The sequence below is a fragment of the Camponotus floridanus genome, unplaced genomic scaffold, assembly GCF_003227725.1.
Source record: "Camponotus floridanus strain SB8 unplaced genomic scaffold, Cflo_v7.5 scaffold351, whole genome shotgun sequence".
NCBI lineage: Eukaryota > Metazoa > Arthropoda > Insecta > Hymenoptera > Formicidae > Camponotus > Camponotus floridanus.
Window position 1 is genome coordinate 1 of NW_020229494.1, and position 17623 is coordinate 17623.

Consider the following 17623-nt stretch of genomic DNA (forward strand, 5'->3'; position numbering starts at 1 on the left):
ATCTATTAACATCGGCATCTGATCAATAATTTTCCTTGTCCGACTAGTTTTATTTTTCATGCATTAAAAACATTACTTTTCCATATAAATTATATGTATATTTATTGTCACATAATATAGACATATATTATAATTATAATTATTATATAATTTATAATTATATTTATAAATATAATTTCTATAATTTATAAAAATATATTCTCATAAATTATTTATTGCTAATTTATGGTTGCCTCTGTAAGTTTGCGAAGAAAAATGACTGTCGCTGTGAATAACGAGCGTCATAAGGCGGATAAAGCGGGCGTATAGTAGTGTATAGGGATATTTTTAATTTATTTCTGAAAAATGTGACTTCGGAATACAACTTTATTATATATGATTGAATTTGTCGTTAAATGAGCTATAAGTTTTGTTATGAGACAAATTTAAAAATTTTCAAACATTAAAAGGGAGGGGGGGGGATTTCGAAAAATATGACATTTTCGACAAATCTGATTACATGATTTTGAAGTACATTAAAGACCATAAAACTTTTATTTGAAACTTTTGTTTATATCTCTTATCGCTTCGACGGTATCCGCTGAGAAATGAAAAAATCGATTTTTTTCAAGAAGGTGTTTCACCCCCTTAACGGCCGACTCAGCACTTATAAAAAAATACGTGTCTCCTATTTTGATCTAGACTACAACATATTCAAAGCTCATTAAAATCGGAGGGGGACACTTCCGACCCTTTCCTTGTAAGACTCATCTGGATGTTAATAGCGCGATAGATTTTATAGTCATCTCAGTAGGTATATAGGGGGAGTTCTAACCCAGGTCCTCTCAGGGGGGGTGAGGCGCGCGGGGGATTACGGAGGCGCGGGGGAATGACGTCACGCGGGACGGAGGGGATTTCGGCGGCGGCGCGTGTTAGATGTTTTATCGCAATATTGTATTACATGCCCGATTGATAAAATATTTATAAACAATATAAACAGCGGTACTCCTTAAGCAATATTGTATTATATATCCTAACGCGTTGGAACATTTTTTTGCAAAACAAAATGGCTCTCGCGGTACACCCCACCCCCACCCCACCCCCTCGCCACCAATATACCCACCCCCACCCCCACCCCTCACCCCCGATATAAGTAACTCTAGATTTTTTTCCGTTCACGTATGCTTATCTCTCTCATTGAATTACGCAGCATGAGAATTTGTAAACAATATAAACAAATGACACCTCCCAGAATCGTCCTCCGTAATTTTTTCTCGGAAGGAATGCAACGCGTATGAGCGCCGATGTTCGCTGCTTTGCACCCTTGCTTTCGTGTACACCCCTTACCCCCGATATAAGTAATTCTAGATTTTTTTCCGTTCGACGTATCCTTATCTCTCTCTCATTGAATTATACATCATGCGAATTTATAAACAATATAAACAAATGGCACCTCCCAGAATCGTCCTCCGTAATTTTTTCTCGGAAGAGACGATATTGCGACGCGTATGAGCGCCGATGTTCGGCTGCTTTGTACCTTCGTTTCCTCCTTCATATATAAGAAGGATTGAAGTGCATCAAATCATCATAGTATGTGATTTGAACGCCCATCGACAAGTCGGTTGTAAAAAAGTATAGCGGTGTTCCGTTAGAAAGATTTTTGCGCAATTTCACGTTCAAGATAGAGAACGGTATTGTTTATCGTGTGCAAAAGTCATCCGTAGAAAACTGTGACATAGTGTTTTAAAAGTGTGAGTGTGAAAAAGATAGGAAAATGGAAAACATCGAGCAGACCGAACGCGATCTGATGGAGGGATCTCGCCAAATTGCAACCTTGGGCGAATATTTCGCGTGGCTGCAGCGTTACGAGGAATTGATCCAAGAGCTCGAAGAACGCAGTCGTGTCAAGCGTCCGCGGCTCTCGATCGGAAACAGGCAATCTCTGGTGGCTAAAATCGCGCGATTAGAAGGTGCAAAGACTCGATTGCAGAGACGGTTTATTCCCAGCGGTGGTGATTACAGCGGTGATAATAACGCTGAAAGACTCGTTTGGCGAGAGATCGATACAGCGTTCGACAGCCGTATTCTGACCGGTGCCGTGATTAATGCAAACTATATCGAACCTCGTCAATTTCTCGAGGATGCCGAAGACATCGTGCTCGAGCAAGTGCAAGACGTTCTAAAAAGACACAACAGTGTAAAAGTGAACACTGTGTTTAATGGTGAATTTGTGTCGGGTGATAAGCGTGCGAATAAAAGTGTGAATACGAGAAACTGTGAACTCTTTCGCACATCGGATTTACGCGAGTGGTTCGAGCGCCGCGTTATCGAGCCCACTTTAGCGTCTCTGGAAGAGTTTCAGGAACGCGATAGCGGCTGGGCATTGTCGCGAATACAGAATTTGACTGTTAATGTAAATAAATATAATCCAATGCGCGCGGGATGCCACATTAAATTGTCGCGGGAGATTATGATGAAAAGAGCGGTGGTTAACGTACAGTCTAAAGACAATGCGTGTTTCGCGTGGGCAGTGGTCGCCGCTCTATATCCCGCAGAAAGAAAGGTGGAACGAGAATCATCGTATCCACCTTACGCGACAGTGCTGAATCTCCGGGACATTGAGTTTCCAGTAACTTTAAATCAAATTAAAAAATTTGAACTCGCAAACAGTATCTCGATCAACGTGTACGGCATCGAAAGCGAGAACATTGTTCCACTACGACTGACAGAGCAGAAGCGAGATAAGCACGTGAATCTGCTATACGTGGAAGACGGCAACAACGTAGGACATTTCGCGTGGATAAAAAATTTATCTCGGCTCGTGAGCTCGCAACTGAGCAAACACAACGGTCAAAGATATATCTGCGATCGGTATGTATATATTAATATAAAATAATTATAATTTATATAACAAATTGTTCTAATTTTAATTAAAAAATTTTTCTTTTACAGATGCATGCATTATTTTAGTTCAGATTACAAGTTGCAGTCGCATACGGTCGACTGCGGGGAGATGAACGACTGCGCTATCCGGTTGCCAAGCGACAAGGACAAGTGGCTCGAGTTCAACAATTACAACAGGAAAGAGCGGCTTCCATTCGTCGTGTACGCCGACCTGGAATGCGTTCTGACCAAAACGGAGGAAGAACAACAACAACAAAAATTGTACCAGCATCATCGGGTATTTAGTATAGCGTATTATATGCATTGTTCGTACGATGAATCTTTATCGGCGTATCATTCGCGTCGTAGCGTCGATTGTATAGCGTGGTTCGTCGAAGATCTTAAAAATTTAGCGATTCGCGTTAAGAATATTTTAACGACCAATGTCCCCATGGTTAATTTAACGTCCGAAGAGTGTGAAAAATTTCACAACGCCACTCAATGCCATATATGCGAAAAACCGTTCGCGGAAGACGATACACGCGTTCGCGATCATTGTCATTTGACCGGGCGGTACAGAGGCCCCGCGCATTCAAATTGTAATTTAAATTACAAAGAATCTTTTTGTATTCCGATAGTTTTCCACAATTTATCCGGTTATGATTCACATTTTATTATCGAGGAAATAGCCACAGCATTCGAAGGGAGCATCGAGTTACTTCCGATAACGAAAGAGAAATATATTTCTTTTACAAAAAATGTCAACCTTAAGGAAGGCGATTGGAAAAATAATGTAAAATTACGCTTCATCGATTCGTACAAATTTCTTACATCGAGTCTCGACAAATTGGCATCTTATCTAGACAAAGACAAGCTCAAAATTTTAAAATCGGAATTTCAAAATTTATCCGCGGAAAATTTCAGTTTATTAACGCGAAAAGGCGTCTTTCCGTACGAATACATCGACTCGGTAGATAGGTTGCGAGATACGCGTTTACCACCGCGCGAATCGTTTTATAGTTCCTTGACCGGTGAAACTATATCCGAGAGCGATTACGCGCACGCTGAGAACATCTGGACGCGATTCTCCATTCGAACGCTGGGCGAATACAGCGACATGTATCTCAAAATCGACGTCTTGTTATTAGCCGATATTTTCGAAAATTTTCGCGATAGCTGCATAAAAAGTTACGGACTCGACCCCGCGTATTACTATACTCTGCCCGGATACACGTGGGACGCCATGTTAAAGCATACAAAGATCACGTTCGAGTTGCTTACAGATATCGACATGGTCATGTTTATAGAACGCGGTATACGCGGTGGTCTGAGCCAATGTTCCAACAGATACGCGCGCGCTAATAACAAGTACATGCGACAATCGTACGATCCATCGAAACCATCGTCGTACTTGATGTATTTTGACGTTAATAATTTATACGGATGGGCAATGTGTCAACCGTTGCCTTACGCCGATTTTCGATGGGTCGACGACGCGTCGAATTTTGACGTATCATCTATAGCGTTAGATTCGCCCACGGGGTATATCCTCGAAGTCGATCTCGAGTACCCGCAACATCTTCACGATACGCACACCGACCTACCGTTTTGTCCGACACGCGACAAGCCGCCCGGCAAGCGGCAAGACAAGCTCCTCGCAACGTTATACGATAAGAAGCGTTACGTGATACACTACCGTAACCTACAACAGTGTACGCGTCACGGCCTTCGTATAACAAAAATACATAGAATTTTACAGTTTTCTCAATCTCCTGGCTTCGAAATTACATAGAATTAAATACACATTTCAGAACACTCGCGAAAAACGATTTCGAGAAAAATTTATATAAATTAATGAACAACGCGGTATTTGGCAAAACGATGGAAAATGTGCGTAATCGGGTCGATGTAAAATTATTAACAAAATGGGACGGTCGGTTCGGCGCGGAAGCGATGATCGCGAAACCGAATTTCCATAGCAGAAGCGTCTTTTCGGAAAATCTGATTGCGGTAGAATTGCGTAAACTCGAGGTGAAATTTTACAAACCGATTTACGTGGGTATGTGCATACTCGACATATCCAAGACGTGTCTGTACGAATTTCATCACGAGTACATGTCTCCTAAGTATCGCGATAAATGTAAGATTATGTATACCGACACAGATAGTCTCATATATCACATCGAGTGCGCGGATGTGTACGACAACATGAAGCGCGACATTGTTAGATTCGACACGAGCGATTATGCGGTGGACAATGCGTACGATATACCGCTTGTAAATAAAAAAGTGCCGGGTTTGATGAAGGATGAAAACAACGGTGCGATAATGACCGAATTCGTCGGGCTCAGAGCAAAGATGTACGCGTTACGAGTGGACGGAAAGAAAGACACGAAGAAAGTTAAAGGCGTCAAGAGCAACGTTGTTGCGAGAACGATAACCTTCGAAGATTACACGCGGTGTTTAAACGAAGAGATCGAAATGACGCGACAGCAGTCGTGTATAAGATCTAAACTGCACCAAGTGTATACCGTCCGCGAGACAAAAATTGCTCTGAGTCCGTACGATGACAAGCGATATATCGTACCTGATTCGACTGACACGTTACCATGGGGACATTATAGGATACCTTTGTAAATACATGTATATATTTTATTTATTACTGCATATATTTTTTGTACTTCATATAGTTTTATATAATACACATCTTGCACATTTATATTTCATATATTTTATGTAGCGCATATCTTACATACTTATATTAAGAATATAAATACATATATAGTATTATTGAAAGAAATATTAATAAACACTGTATATAAATTAAATCATATTGTCCTTATGTATCCAAGAGTTGTGCGAATTGTCAAATCCAAGCCATTTCACGTAAACCTCGTCACCTCTCCTGCGCAGTATTTTCTCCACGAGATACACGTCGGGATAATTCGCGCGATGCAACTCGTGCTCGTAGAACGCTCCAGCGATAGGTTTTTTGCGATAATCCTCGAGTAGATAACTCACGGGATTAGTATGCTGCACTTTTACAATTTTAAACACCTCGGTTGTCCAATTTGGCGTGTAACCCTTCTCGAAAACTGTCTTGTACTTGCTAACGCGTACCGAGTCACCTACTTTGAATTTCGCCGGACCCGCGATATTTACACGGTTGTATACAGTAGCCAAGAGTCTCTCGGCGATCGCGGGGGTAACGTCGACGGGTCGCATACCGATCGTTCGATGCTTGCCGCGTTGTAATCCGATACGAGTCCCGGCAACGCCTTGACCCACTTGTAAGATCCGTTCAACGTAAACATCTTCCACATGTCGTCTTTTAGCGTGCGATTGAATCGCTCGACGATCGATGCCTTCAATACCGAATACGTAGAATAATGATTTATGCCTGTTTTCGCATGAGCCGTTGCACGTCGGCGTTATAAAATTCCTTCCCCATGTCGGTCTGTATGTTTTTCGGACACCTCTCGCTATCTCGAATTATCTCGGCGATAGCGTCAGCTGTCTCGCTTCCGCCTTTACTCTTGAGCGGTACGGCCCACGCGTGCTTGCTCAACGCATCGATGACTGTGAGTATGTAGTTGTAACCTCTGTTGAAACGAGAGTACGGACGCATCTCGACAATGTCGGCTTGCCACAGATCATCGTATCCCCGCACTATTACGTGTCTTCGGGGGAAATTTTTTCTCGCCGGTGCGTGCAGTTCGTTCACCAACTGCAGTTTCTCTAAACTATGTTGTTTCTTCGCTTCCCCGGTTATTCCCGATCGTCGGCCCATCGTTGTTTCGATTCGTCGATCGAATTAGCCGTTCAATAGCCGTTCGTAGCCGTTCAATTGCCGTTCGTAGCCGTTCAATTGCCGTTCACTGCCGTTCGATTGCCGTTGCTGACCCGTTCAATAGTCGTTTGATTGCCGTTGCTGACCCGTTCGATTGCCGTTTATAGCCGTTCCTTAGCCGTTCACTGCCGTTCAATTGCCGTTCACTGCCGTTCAATTGCCGTTCACTGCCGTTCTTGATCCCTTTGTTGGCGCGATTGACCCTGTTGATAGTCGTTTTTAAGCAGTTCGTAGCCTCGTTCGCAGTCGTTTCTGACCCGTTCGTAGCCTCGTTGACAATCGTTTTTGACTCGTTCGTAGCCGTTGTGGACTTGTATGCCGCCTCGTATGTAGCCGTTCCTGACGTGTTCATAGCCTTGTTCGCAGCCGTCCTTGAGATGCTCGTAGCCTCGTTCGCAGCTGTTCTTGAATCGTTCGTAGCCTCGTTCGAGACCGTTTCCTCTTCGATCACTGCCACTCATTATAGCTCGATAATCGTCGGATAATCGTTCGTAGCCGTTCGGTAAACCTTTCTAGATGTTTAATAATTGTACAATAGCCGCTCCTTAGCCGTTCACTACAGCACATTACAGATTGATAGCCGTTTCTGAATTAGCGTTAATCGTATGACGAAGCTCGTTTATCGCAGCCTGCAAAGCTCGCAGGTCCTTCTCGAACGCAGTCAGCTTCTCGTCTGATTCTTTCCGTTGATTTTTCAACGTTTTAACGCATTCTTCCACGTACATTTGTTGACAGCATCGGTATCAGCCTCAGGTTGCGCTACACGGCGAATCTTGCGCGACCTCGCGTCATAGTCCGTTGCGACGCGACACAGAGCGTTTTGACGCGTAGACTCGTCACCAATTTACCCCAATGATCGCTCGTGCTGATTTCTTCGTTTCTCCGTTCGAATAATCCAAATTTGTTGATAGGCATTGTTTTTCGATGCGAGTGACGTCGATCGACTGATTAGTTTCGTCGAGGCGCCGTTTAATTTATAATAATGCCGGCTTCGCGAAGTTCCTCTATGATCGACAAGATCTCGTTGTCGTGAGCGTTGTGGCCAGCTCGACGCGAAGCATCGAGCAATCGCAGGCGATCCACTAGCTCGTTGGGATCGTCCCAGTGCACGTAATCGATCTTATTGTCGGTCAGCGTCATCGCGCGAGGCGTGAATACTCCCGTTCCCGTTTTTTTCTTTTTCGATTCGAACGACATCAACGGCGCGATTATTTGTTTATACTTGTATCCCTTGTTGCTCTTTAATTGACCTTGCGCATTATATCGACGTTTATGCGCACTCGTCGCCATTAATATGCTCTTATATTTTTGCGCATCGTCCTCAGTGTATATGGCGTCATTGGGAATTCTCATGAAGATCAACTCGTATAATCCCGGTGTACTGATGTATCTTACATTGTCTATGATTATAGAGTCATCTTTGTCAATGCCGAATCGTTTGTTACCGAGACACATTCCATTCTCGTCGAAATAGATGCCGTACACGTGATCGATCGCGTTTTTTTTTCTTTCGTCACCGCTAAGAAGAGCGCCCATGTATTTTTGCCCCAGTGGTCCCAAGTTCTCTCGTAACACTTCTTGACCTTCCGACGTTTGTAACATGTTTCGAACGGATGTTTCGGGCGGATTGCCCGTAGTTTCGAAAACATCTTCGATCGCGAGTGATTCGGGTATCGCGAGTTGCGCGATTTTCGGCGCGAACGGTGTAGAGGTTATCGGCGGTTCATCCGATAAAGTCTCCGATAGATCGGATATACGCGACATCGATAAACGTTTCGCCTTCACCGGTCGTTTCCTCTTTTTCGGTGTCGCATCCTCCTCCTCCTCCTCCTCCTCCTCCTCTTCTTCCTCTTCCTTATATCGCTTGATGGGTAACGTTTTAATTATAGCGTCAGCGTTACTCTCCGGCTCTTTTTTCACCGCGATTGCGCTAGAATTGTCGACGATCTTTTGCAGCGGCTCGATAATAGGTCTAAAATGAGTCGTGACCGCGATATCTTCGTCGATCTTACCGGTCTTCAAAGCGCGATGTTTCTTGCGGATCGAGTCGCTCGTTTTCTCAATCTCCCGCGCAATCTTTTCACGCTCGCGAATATTATCGTTTCCAGCCATGTTGACGGAACGTCGAGCGTTTCACTCTTCTCGACGGAATGTCGACAGCGACTAATCGTTTCGCGGTATCGCGAACACGTTAAATCCTTTTCTGTATCGCCCGTTCGTAAGCGCGCTGTCCTTATCAATCACTAGGAATCCATACTTTTGCTGCTAACAAGTACGACATAATTCACTGAAATCCTCGTACGACATATCGGTATTCACGTGATCGTTGTACATGTGTTTCAAATTTGTACCGTCCTGTTTAAACAAGATCAGCAGGTTCGCGTTGTCGCGTATAAGATGTTTCGGTATTCTCGCGTACGTCTGACAAAGATAGAAGCAGTCGACGTTCGAGTGACGACCCATTGAGAAGTACTCTCTTATCGTATCTTGCTTGTCGCACGACACGTCATCGAAGACAAAAATCGAGTTTGGACGTGCCTCGCTCGGTGGAATGACGTCACTGTTATTCGAGAACGTAAAATAGCCGATTTCGTCGATCGGCGTCAATAAATTCTCCAGATATCAATATTTCGGCTGTTGCAGCGACTTTGAGTACACGTACACGTTCTCGAAACGTACACCGTGTGGACTTTCCAGTAGACTTATCAAAAGGTTGGTTTTACCACAATTCGAGGGACCGTAAACGATCGCGCGTATAGTAGTCGGTAACATCGTACCGTGTCTGCGCATCTCCGCGTTGTCCCCCATCGAGCGTAATCTGTCGTCGCAATTCGTCACGCGTATCGTCAAAGGCTGTCGTACGAACCGCATGTTTTCTGTTTCGAACCAATTTTGCGAATGATCGCGAGGAGGAGGCCTATTTATAGAGGTGTCGCGACTCGAAACCGCTCAGTATCAAAAATGTTTCTCCTTCTGTCGGACGAGAGAGACATTCTCGGACTTACCGCCAAACAGCTGCAGTATATTCCGAAGATTCTTTTACTGGAAAATTTCGGTGATTACGTGGAACGATTGTGGGACAAGCTTCCTGAATATATAAAGGCTGATCCGGAGGTTCGACAATATCGTTCGTGCATGCGACATTACAACCAGCCGTGGCAGCGAACGCACATTGACGGTCCGCCTCCGTTGATAAAAGATTGCTACGTATGTCAACGAGAATCGTAAGAGGCAGCGGTCTCTTAAATCGTGCGATAAACGCGCTTCCGATCGAATTCCATATTCCCGGCTATCAGTTTTGCGGCCCAGGCACGCGGTTGCGGAAGCGATTAACCAGAGGCGATCGAGGTATAAATTTATTGGACGCGGCGTGTCGCGAGCACGATACAGCGTACTCTCGGAGCAACGATCTCACCGAGAGACACGCGGCGGATAAGATACTCGCCGAGAAAGCGCGAAATCGTATCGGTGCGAGAGATTCGACTCTCGCTGAGAGAGCCGCCGCCACAGCTGTCTGGGCGGCGATGAAAGCCAAAACGAAGCTCGGTATGGGCCTGAAGAGGACGAAGACGAAGAAGAAAACTGCGAAGAAACGGATACTTCCGGTAGCGAAATGCGGCGGTGTATTGCCGATTCTACCAATGCTGGGCGCGCTCGGATCCCTGATTGGCGGTGCGGCGGGTGTAGCGAAGGTGGTGAACGACGGAAAAGCCGCGCAACGTCAGATGCAAGAGATGCTACGTCACAATCGCGCCATGGAAGGTCGCGGATTATACCTCGCTCCTTACAAACACGGACGAGGAGTCTCAACGAGAAGAAGAAAAAAAAAACGTCAAAGAGACGTTAAAAATGCCGCAGGGCGCAACTACCAACGTACAATTGCTACAACTGGCGAAACGTATGCGCATTCCGTATTTTAGAGGCGTTTTCATGCGCGACTCTTTACCGATCGGTGGTATTTATCAAAACGAGAACGGCATCGTAAATTTAGATAGCGTCGAAGGACCGGGTACTCATTGGGTAGCGTACGCAAAGAGGGGTGATCGCGTCGTATATTTCGACAGCTTCGGCAATCTTCGACCTCCCAAGGAACTTGTGCGATATTTCGGACGAAACGTAACGAAGATACAGTACAATCACACGCCTGTTCAAACTTACGATCAGAGCATCTGCGGACAATTGTGCTTGCAATTTCTTCGAACGGTCGATGCGTGCGAATTTAAAGACGAATATCGCGCTATTTAACTCAGTATTCGTTCAACAGTTTCGTCGACATGTCTATGACATTCACGTTGACTGGGAAGAGTAGCGTTCTCGCGGCAAATTTCTTTCCCACTGTAGACTTGAGCGACGATGAATACGAACTCGGTCTAACGGATTTTGAGACTTATCACACGATACCGAACGTGAATTCCTCGAATAATAAATTTTACTTTGGCAAAGATGACGCGGAAATTACGATTTCCGAGGGATCGTACGAGTTGCGAGATATACATGAATTTTTGAAACGTGCAATTTCACGGAAACATCGCGATAAGAAACACATTGACGGCGATGACTACGAAGATGGCGAATATCCGATAGTGCTCCGCGCTAATTACAATACAATGAGAAGCGAGATCAAATGCGCATACAGATTAAACTTTAGCAAACCCGACAACATTGGATGGCTGCTAGGATTCTCGAATCGTATTCTCGAGCCGGGAAAATGGTACGAATCGAACATGCCGATTAACATTATCAACGTTAATATTATCCGCGTAGAATGTAACGTGACCGCGGGCGCGTACAACAACGGCAAACTCGTTCATACGATACACGAATTTTCACCGAGGGTACCGCCGGGATATAAGATATCGGAAACGCCGGCAGATCATTTACCTTCTGATCATCGCGCGGAGCATTACAGATTTAACGTTACGCGTTGTCGACCGGAACGGACGATTGCTCGATTTTCGAGGAGAAAAGATCACCGTAAGATTGCACGTACGACGGCTGCGGCGATAACGTACGTACGTATGCGACGTATGAGATGCTCGTGTTGAACGGATCGAAAGACGCGAGAGATAACGCAATCTTTACGAAATCAGCGATACCAACAACATCAACGTCGACGTTCGCTAATATCCAATCATCCGAGAAAAAGAAACTCAGCGCATCGAACGTTGCGTTTTTGCAATCTTTGGGATTCGCGGTGCGAAACAGCTGAACGATGACCGACATTCTCAACATCGGTGACGAACCTATCTTTGACGATCGTATCGTCAAGGTCGAGACTCACACGTACAACCCGTTCGCCAATACAACGTTCGGACACAATGGCGAGATAAGAATACCCATACAACAACAGGATCTGTATACGCTGCCGCACGAGAGTTTCCTATACATCGAGGGACGACTAACGAAACACAAACCAGCAGCTGAAGGAGAAAGTGAATTGGTACTGGGAAATAATTGCGTCGCATTCATGTTCGACGAGATTCGATACGAACTCGATGGCGTTGAGATTGATCGCAATAGAAACGTAGGAATAACTATTACGCTCAAAAACTATGTAACGGTATCATCCGATAGAAGCGTGCTTATGAAAAACGCCGGCTGGGAGCCGTCGACCAACGCGAATGGATATTTCAATTTTTGCGTACCGCTTTACATGTTGCTGGGATTTTGAGAGGATTACAGACGCGTGGTGATTAACGCTCGTCACGAATTGATCTTGATACGATCGCGCAATGACGACAATTGTCTGCATGGAAATTCGGCGCAGGAGCCTGAGCACGACATATTCAAGATACAATGGCGAATGCCTCACGTGCTGTTGAGCGAAATCAAAAAGTTGTCGATGCTCCGTGCTCTGGAAAGCGGACGATATCTTAGCATGGCTTTTCGCTCGTGGGATCTGTACGAGTATCCGCTATTGCAGCTTACAACCAAGCATTCGTGGGCCATTAAGACCGCGACTCAGCTGGAGAAACCACGATATGTCGTTTTCGCTTTGCAGGCAGGTCGAAAGAATGTCATGTCTAAGGATGCGAGGGAATTCGACCACTGTAAATTGGTCAACGTTAAACTTTATCTGAATTCGGAATATTATCCGTACGATGATATGAATCTGGATTTCGATAAAAACAGATATTCCATTCTGTACGACACGTATATGCGCTTCTGCAAGAATTATTACGGATACGAGTATCTCGAGCCGAGTCTCTCCGTCGGGATGTTTCAACTTTACGGTCCGTTCGTGATTATCGATTGTTCTCGACAAAACGAATCGGTCAAGAGCGCGACCGTGGATGTGAGATTGGAATTCGAGTGTAAGGAGAACGTGCCGCCGAATACCACTGCGTACTGTCTCATCATACACGATCGCGTGATCCAGTACAATCCGTTGACCAACATTGTACGCAAAATCACCTAAGTGTTTGCGATAACATCGACGCAAGAGAGAGGGGGAAGAGGAGCATGATATAAATCAAAGTCTTGCGAGATGGTTTTAGAGTTTTGCCGTTCCTCTCGACAGGCGTATTGAAGAGAGAGAGAGATCTCGTCATGCCCGTACCAACGTTTGTGGATCTGCAAGGATTTATCGTTGGGAAAAATTTTGTCGTGAAGGAAGCGGCAATCTTGAGAAAGGGATACGTTCTATCACATTACTTTTTCGCAAGTCCCGTACCGTGGCACACGCTTACAAAATCTGAGCGATGTCAAGTCTCATGGCTGATTAGAAATCATCACGGATTACAATGGGAAGACGGAAACGTTCCGTATGGCTTGGCTCAGCGTGCGATTACAACAGCTGTCGTTGGTACGATACACGAAGAAGAAGAAGAAGAATCGTCCGTCGTGTACGTCAAAGGACTTGAAAAGCGAAAATGGTTGGCCGATATACTAGACGATGCGGGGAACGGCTGTATTATTGAAACCTTGGATGCGGATTACGAAGATATCGATGCTCTAAATAAATTAGACGATACGAATAGTATGCGATGTGGAAAACATGTTAAGAATTGCGCCTTACAAAATGTATTCAAAATATTTAACTGGTGGTCGCGACGCCAGAAAGAATTGCGATAAAAATAAAATATGTAAACATTCATATGCGTTATCTCTTATTTACCCCACCCTAATCTTTTGCATGCGTTTCTAAGAATTCTTTTGTTCGAGCACCGCCTCCCCCTTCTCCTAAATTCCAATGCGTTAGAAACATTGATCCCCCACCACTACATTATATTTTTAATAAATGAGCGTCGGGTATAACCGATTAATTCCTGTACGATCAGTGTCGCGTTAACCGCTCGTGGATTCACTTTTCATAACCTCCCAGAGAAATGTACTACGTTGAAAGAAGCAGCAGCGGTAGCAGCAGTGGCGGTATCGGAAGACACATGAATAATTATGTGCCGAGTCGTGATAAAACTCCATCATTTGAGAACAAATACGACGAGCAAGTTTCGTTTAACATTTTTCTATTTTTCTATTTTTTACAAATTGTATTATTAGTATTACTTAATTTTAATTTTTCCCGTAGCATTTCGTCGGAGCGTCGTGCGGTTCGTATACTAGGCAGACGATACGCATTGACAGCTACGGAATTCAAATTCCTCGAAATCTGTATCAACGTGGGTCCGCCGAGTTACGTGGAGATTATCATAGGAGATCATCGGGGAAAGGGACTGATATTATCTCTCGAAACATGGAAGGGACTCTGCGAGCAACGTCGCGATATTCTAAATCTCCTTCGGAACGACTCTCACGACATGTATAATTTTATAAGCGTTGGACCGCTAACAGTGCGAGTTCGTACGATTAACGACGCTAAACTCATAAGTCTCGAATCTTCGAACATATGCATGATGATAGTAGAATCGACGTTACATCGTATGTTCGATTTGGATGATTGCATAGATGTAACTTTTGATCGATTAGATAAAATTATCCAAACAGTCGATGTCAAATTTACGCAATTCTCCAATATCGCGTCCGCTGTAACGGATCCTAAAGAAGTATCGAATGTAATACGCACGAGTGACGCTTCCAACAAGCATCAACTCGTCGATTGCGAGCTGGCGGCTTTAGCTTTTAATCCATATAATACGTAAGACAAAAAAATATGTAAAAACATGAATAAAGAGTTTTAAGTTTACTATATCGTGGTGTACTTTTTTTGCGTTTGCTTGCGTTTATAAAACGGTTGAACATCGGCGCTGATACGTTAAAAATTCTTCCGAGAAAAAATTACGGAGGACGATTCTGGCAGGTGCCATTTGTTTATATTGTTTATAAATTCGCATGATGTATAATTCAATGAGAGAGAGATAAGGATACGTCGAACGGAAAAAAATCTAGAATTACTTATATCGGGGGTAAGGGGTGTACCACGAAAGCAAGGGTGCAAAGCAGCCGAACATCGGCGCTCATACGCGTTGCATTCCTTCCGAGAAAAAATTACGGAGGACGATTCTGGGAGGTGTCATTTGTTTATATTGTTTACAAATTCTCATGCTGCGTAATTCAATGAGAGAGATAAGCATACGTCGAACGGGAAAAAATCTAGAATTACTTATATCAAGGGTGAGGGATGTACCGCGAAAACGCAAAGCAGCCGAACATCGGCGCTGATATACGAGCGGTGGAAGCAAGGGTACAAAGCAGCCGAACATCTGCGCTGATATGCATTGCATTCCTTCCGAGAAAAAATTGCGGAAGACGATTCAGGGAGATACCATTTGTTTATATTGTTTATAAATGTGCATGCTGCGTAATTCAATGAGAGAGAGACAAGGATACGTTGAACGGAAAAAAATCTAGAGTTACTTATATCGGGGGTGAGGGAGTGGGGGTGGGGGTGGGTACCTATATTGGAGGCGAGGGGGTGGGGTGGGGGTGGGGTGTACCGCGAGAGCCATTTTGTTTTGCAAAAACATGTTCCAACGCGTTAGGATATATAATACAATATTGCTTAAGGAGTACCGCTGTTTATATTGTTTATAAATATTTTATCAATCGGGCATGTAATACAATATTGCGATAAAACATCTAACACGCGCCGCCGCCGAAATCCCCTCCGTCCCGCGTGACGTCATTCCCCCGCGCCTCCGTAATCCCCCGCGCGCCTCACCCCCCCTGAGAGGACCTGGGTTAGAACTCCCCCTATATACCTACTCACCTCGATTACGCAATTACTGCTTTTGTTCCAAGATACTTGCCGCGAAGATCGACTTATCCCGCCTGGTTTTCTAAAGATCTAATAATTCTTACTAAAGAAAAGAAATTCGCTCATTATAAATTTAAAAACACGCAACGCTACTCGGACTATCTTGCATTCTCTCAGTTAAGAGCCAGATGCAATTCTCTCTCGTCGAAGTGCTGGAAGGTTTATATTCGGAGATCAGAACATGCAATTTCTAGCAATGTGAAAGTATTTTGGAACTTTATTAGTTCCATGTCCTTGTTTAAGTCGTCAACACCTTTTATTTGTCATAATGGCCGTGTTATTGAAGACGGTACCGCGATTGCCAATTGTTTTGCGAACTTTTTTGAATCCGTGTAATCACTTGGTAATGGGAGCAGTATTGGAAAGTCGAGGTACAATCATGACTTAAATATATTAAACATCGATGTCACTATAGGTGACATTTTTAATAGCATTAATTCTCTGCATGACGGTTTTGCCCCGGGTGTGGATGGCATTCCTCCAGTTTTTCTTACATCATGTAACCTTGTAATGTCGAGAATGTTCTGGTTGATTTTTGAGAAGTCTTTGTCGTGCGGTATTTTTCCGAGCTTGTGGAAATTGTCCATTGTCACTCCAGTATTTAAAGATGGTGATAGGTCTTTAGTCTCCAACTACAGATCGATAAGCAAACAAAACCCGATGCCAAAGATTTTCGAGAACATTGTTGCCGGAAAACTCTCGGCGCTGTCAAAAAATGCATTAATCGATGAGCAACACGGCTTTGTGGCTGATCGCTCTACTGTAACCAATCTACTTATTTACCATGACTTTATAATTTCTGCCGTTGAGGAGAGCTCACAAATTGATGCGGTATACACTAACTTTCGGAAAGCTTTTGACAACGTTGATCACGCCGTATTATTACGCAAATTGCAGGCATTTGGGATCGGCGGATTATGGTTGAAATGGTTATCGGATTTTGTGACGGATAGACTGCAGGTTGCTAAGTTTAATAATTGCTTTTCTCGGACCATTCTTGCTTCTTCGGGGGTGCCTCAAGGCTCGCACTTGGGACCGCTCTTATTTAATATATTTATTAATGATATTAAGAATGTATTTGAGAACTGTAATTTTCTGTTATACGCAGACGACTTGAAAATTTTCGGCCGTGTTACAACCTCCGATGATGCGCGGCTTCTGCAGTCTGATCTCTACCGATATCTACTTGATCATTGATATTCTGAAAATGGCTTGCGCTTTAACTTAACTAAATGCCAAGTGATTCACTTCACCCGCAAAAGATATGTAAACAAGCACGTGTATTTTTTAAACGGAGTCCCTCTCGGCTGACTCCATTCGTGACCTGGGGGTTATCTTTTGCTCGAACCTGTTTTTTGAACTCCATATTCAGACATTGGTGAATCGTGCATACAGAAAACTAGGCTTCATGCGTTCATGTAAATATTTTCATAATTGGGATCTGACATGGGGGCGGAGCCTATATGCATACGTCATCAACATGGTGCCGAGAAGCCCATGCTTAATATAGTGTTGTTATGAAACAATGTGATATTTTATTGATTATGTTAATTAGTATACAAAGCATTTGTCATTGGGCTGGTACAAATCCAGCCCAAAGAAAATTCCTTGAGGGTGAAAGGATATTTCAAGCAGGGCATATAATTAAATGCGGTAAAAATATACAAAACTGCAAGAGTGATGTGGTTAGCTTTACT

General features: G+C 44.0%; 2 protein-coding genes across 2 annotated transcripts; both read left to right on the forward strand.

Moving 5' to 3' along the window:
* Positions 1-2410: 2410 nt before the first annotated feature.
* Positions 2411-3127, forward strand: LOC112638704 (the record flags this gene model as incomplete). Its single annotated transcript, XM_025410872.1, has 2 exons — positions 2411-2850; positions 2932-3127. Coding segments are annotated over exons 1-2 (636 nt in total), but the record flags the coding sequence as incomplete, so codon positions are not given.
* Positions 3128-16194: 13067 nt separating this feature from the next.
* LOC112638705 lies at positions 16195-17043 on the forward strand. Its single transcript, XM_025410873.1, has 3 exons — positions 16195-16297; positions 16342-16886; positions 17035-17043. The coding sequence occupies exons 1-3, from the start codon at positions 16195-16197 to the stop codon at positions 17041-17043; spliced, it is 657 nt and encodes a 218-aa protein (XP_025266658.1).
* The last annotated feature ends 580 nt before the right edge of the window (positions 17044-17623 follow it).

Bases quoted from the DNA above. Each gene is read 5' to 3' on its own strand.
- LOC112638705 (XM_025410873.1), top strand. From the start codon at position 16,195: ATGGCCGTGTTATTGAAGACGGTACCGCGATTGCCAATTGTTTTGCGA. The intron at 16,298-16,341 runs GTACAATCATGA...ATGTCACTATAG, and splicing joins AGCAGTATTGGAAAGTCGAG to GTGACATTTTTAATAGCATT.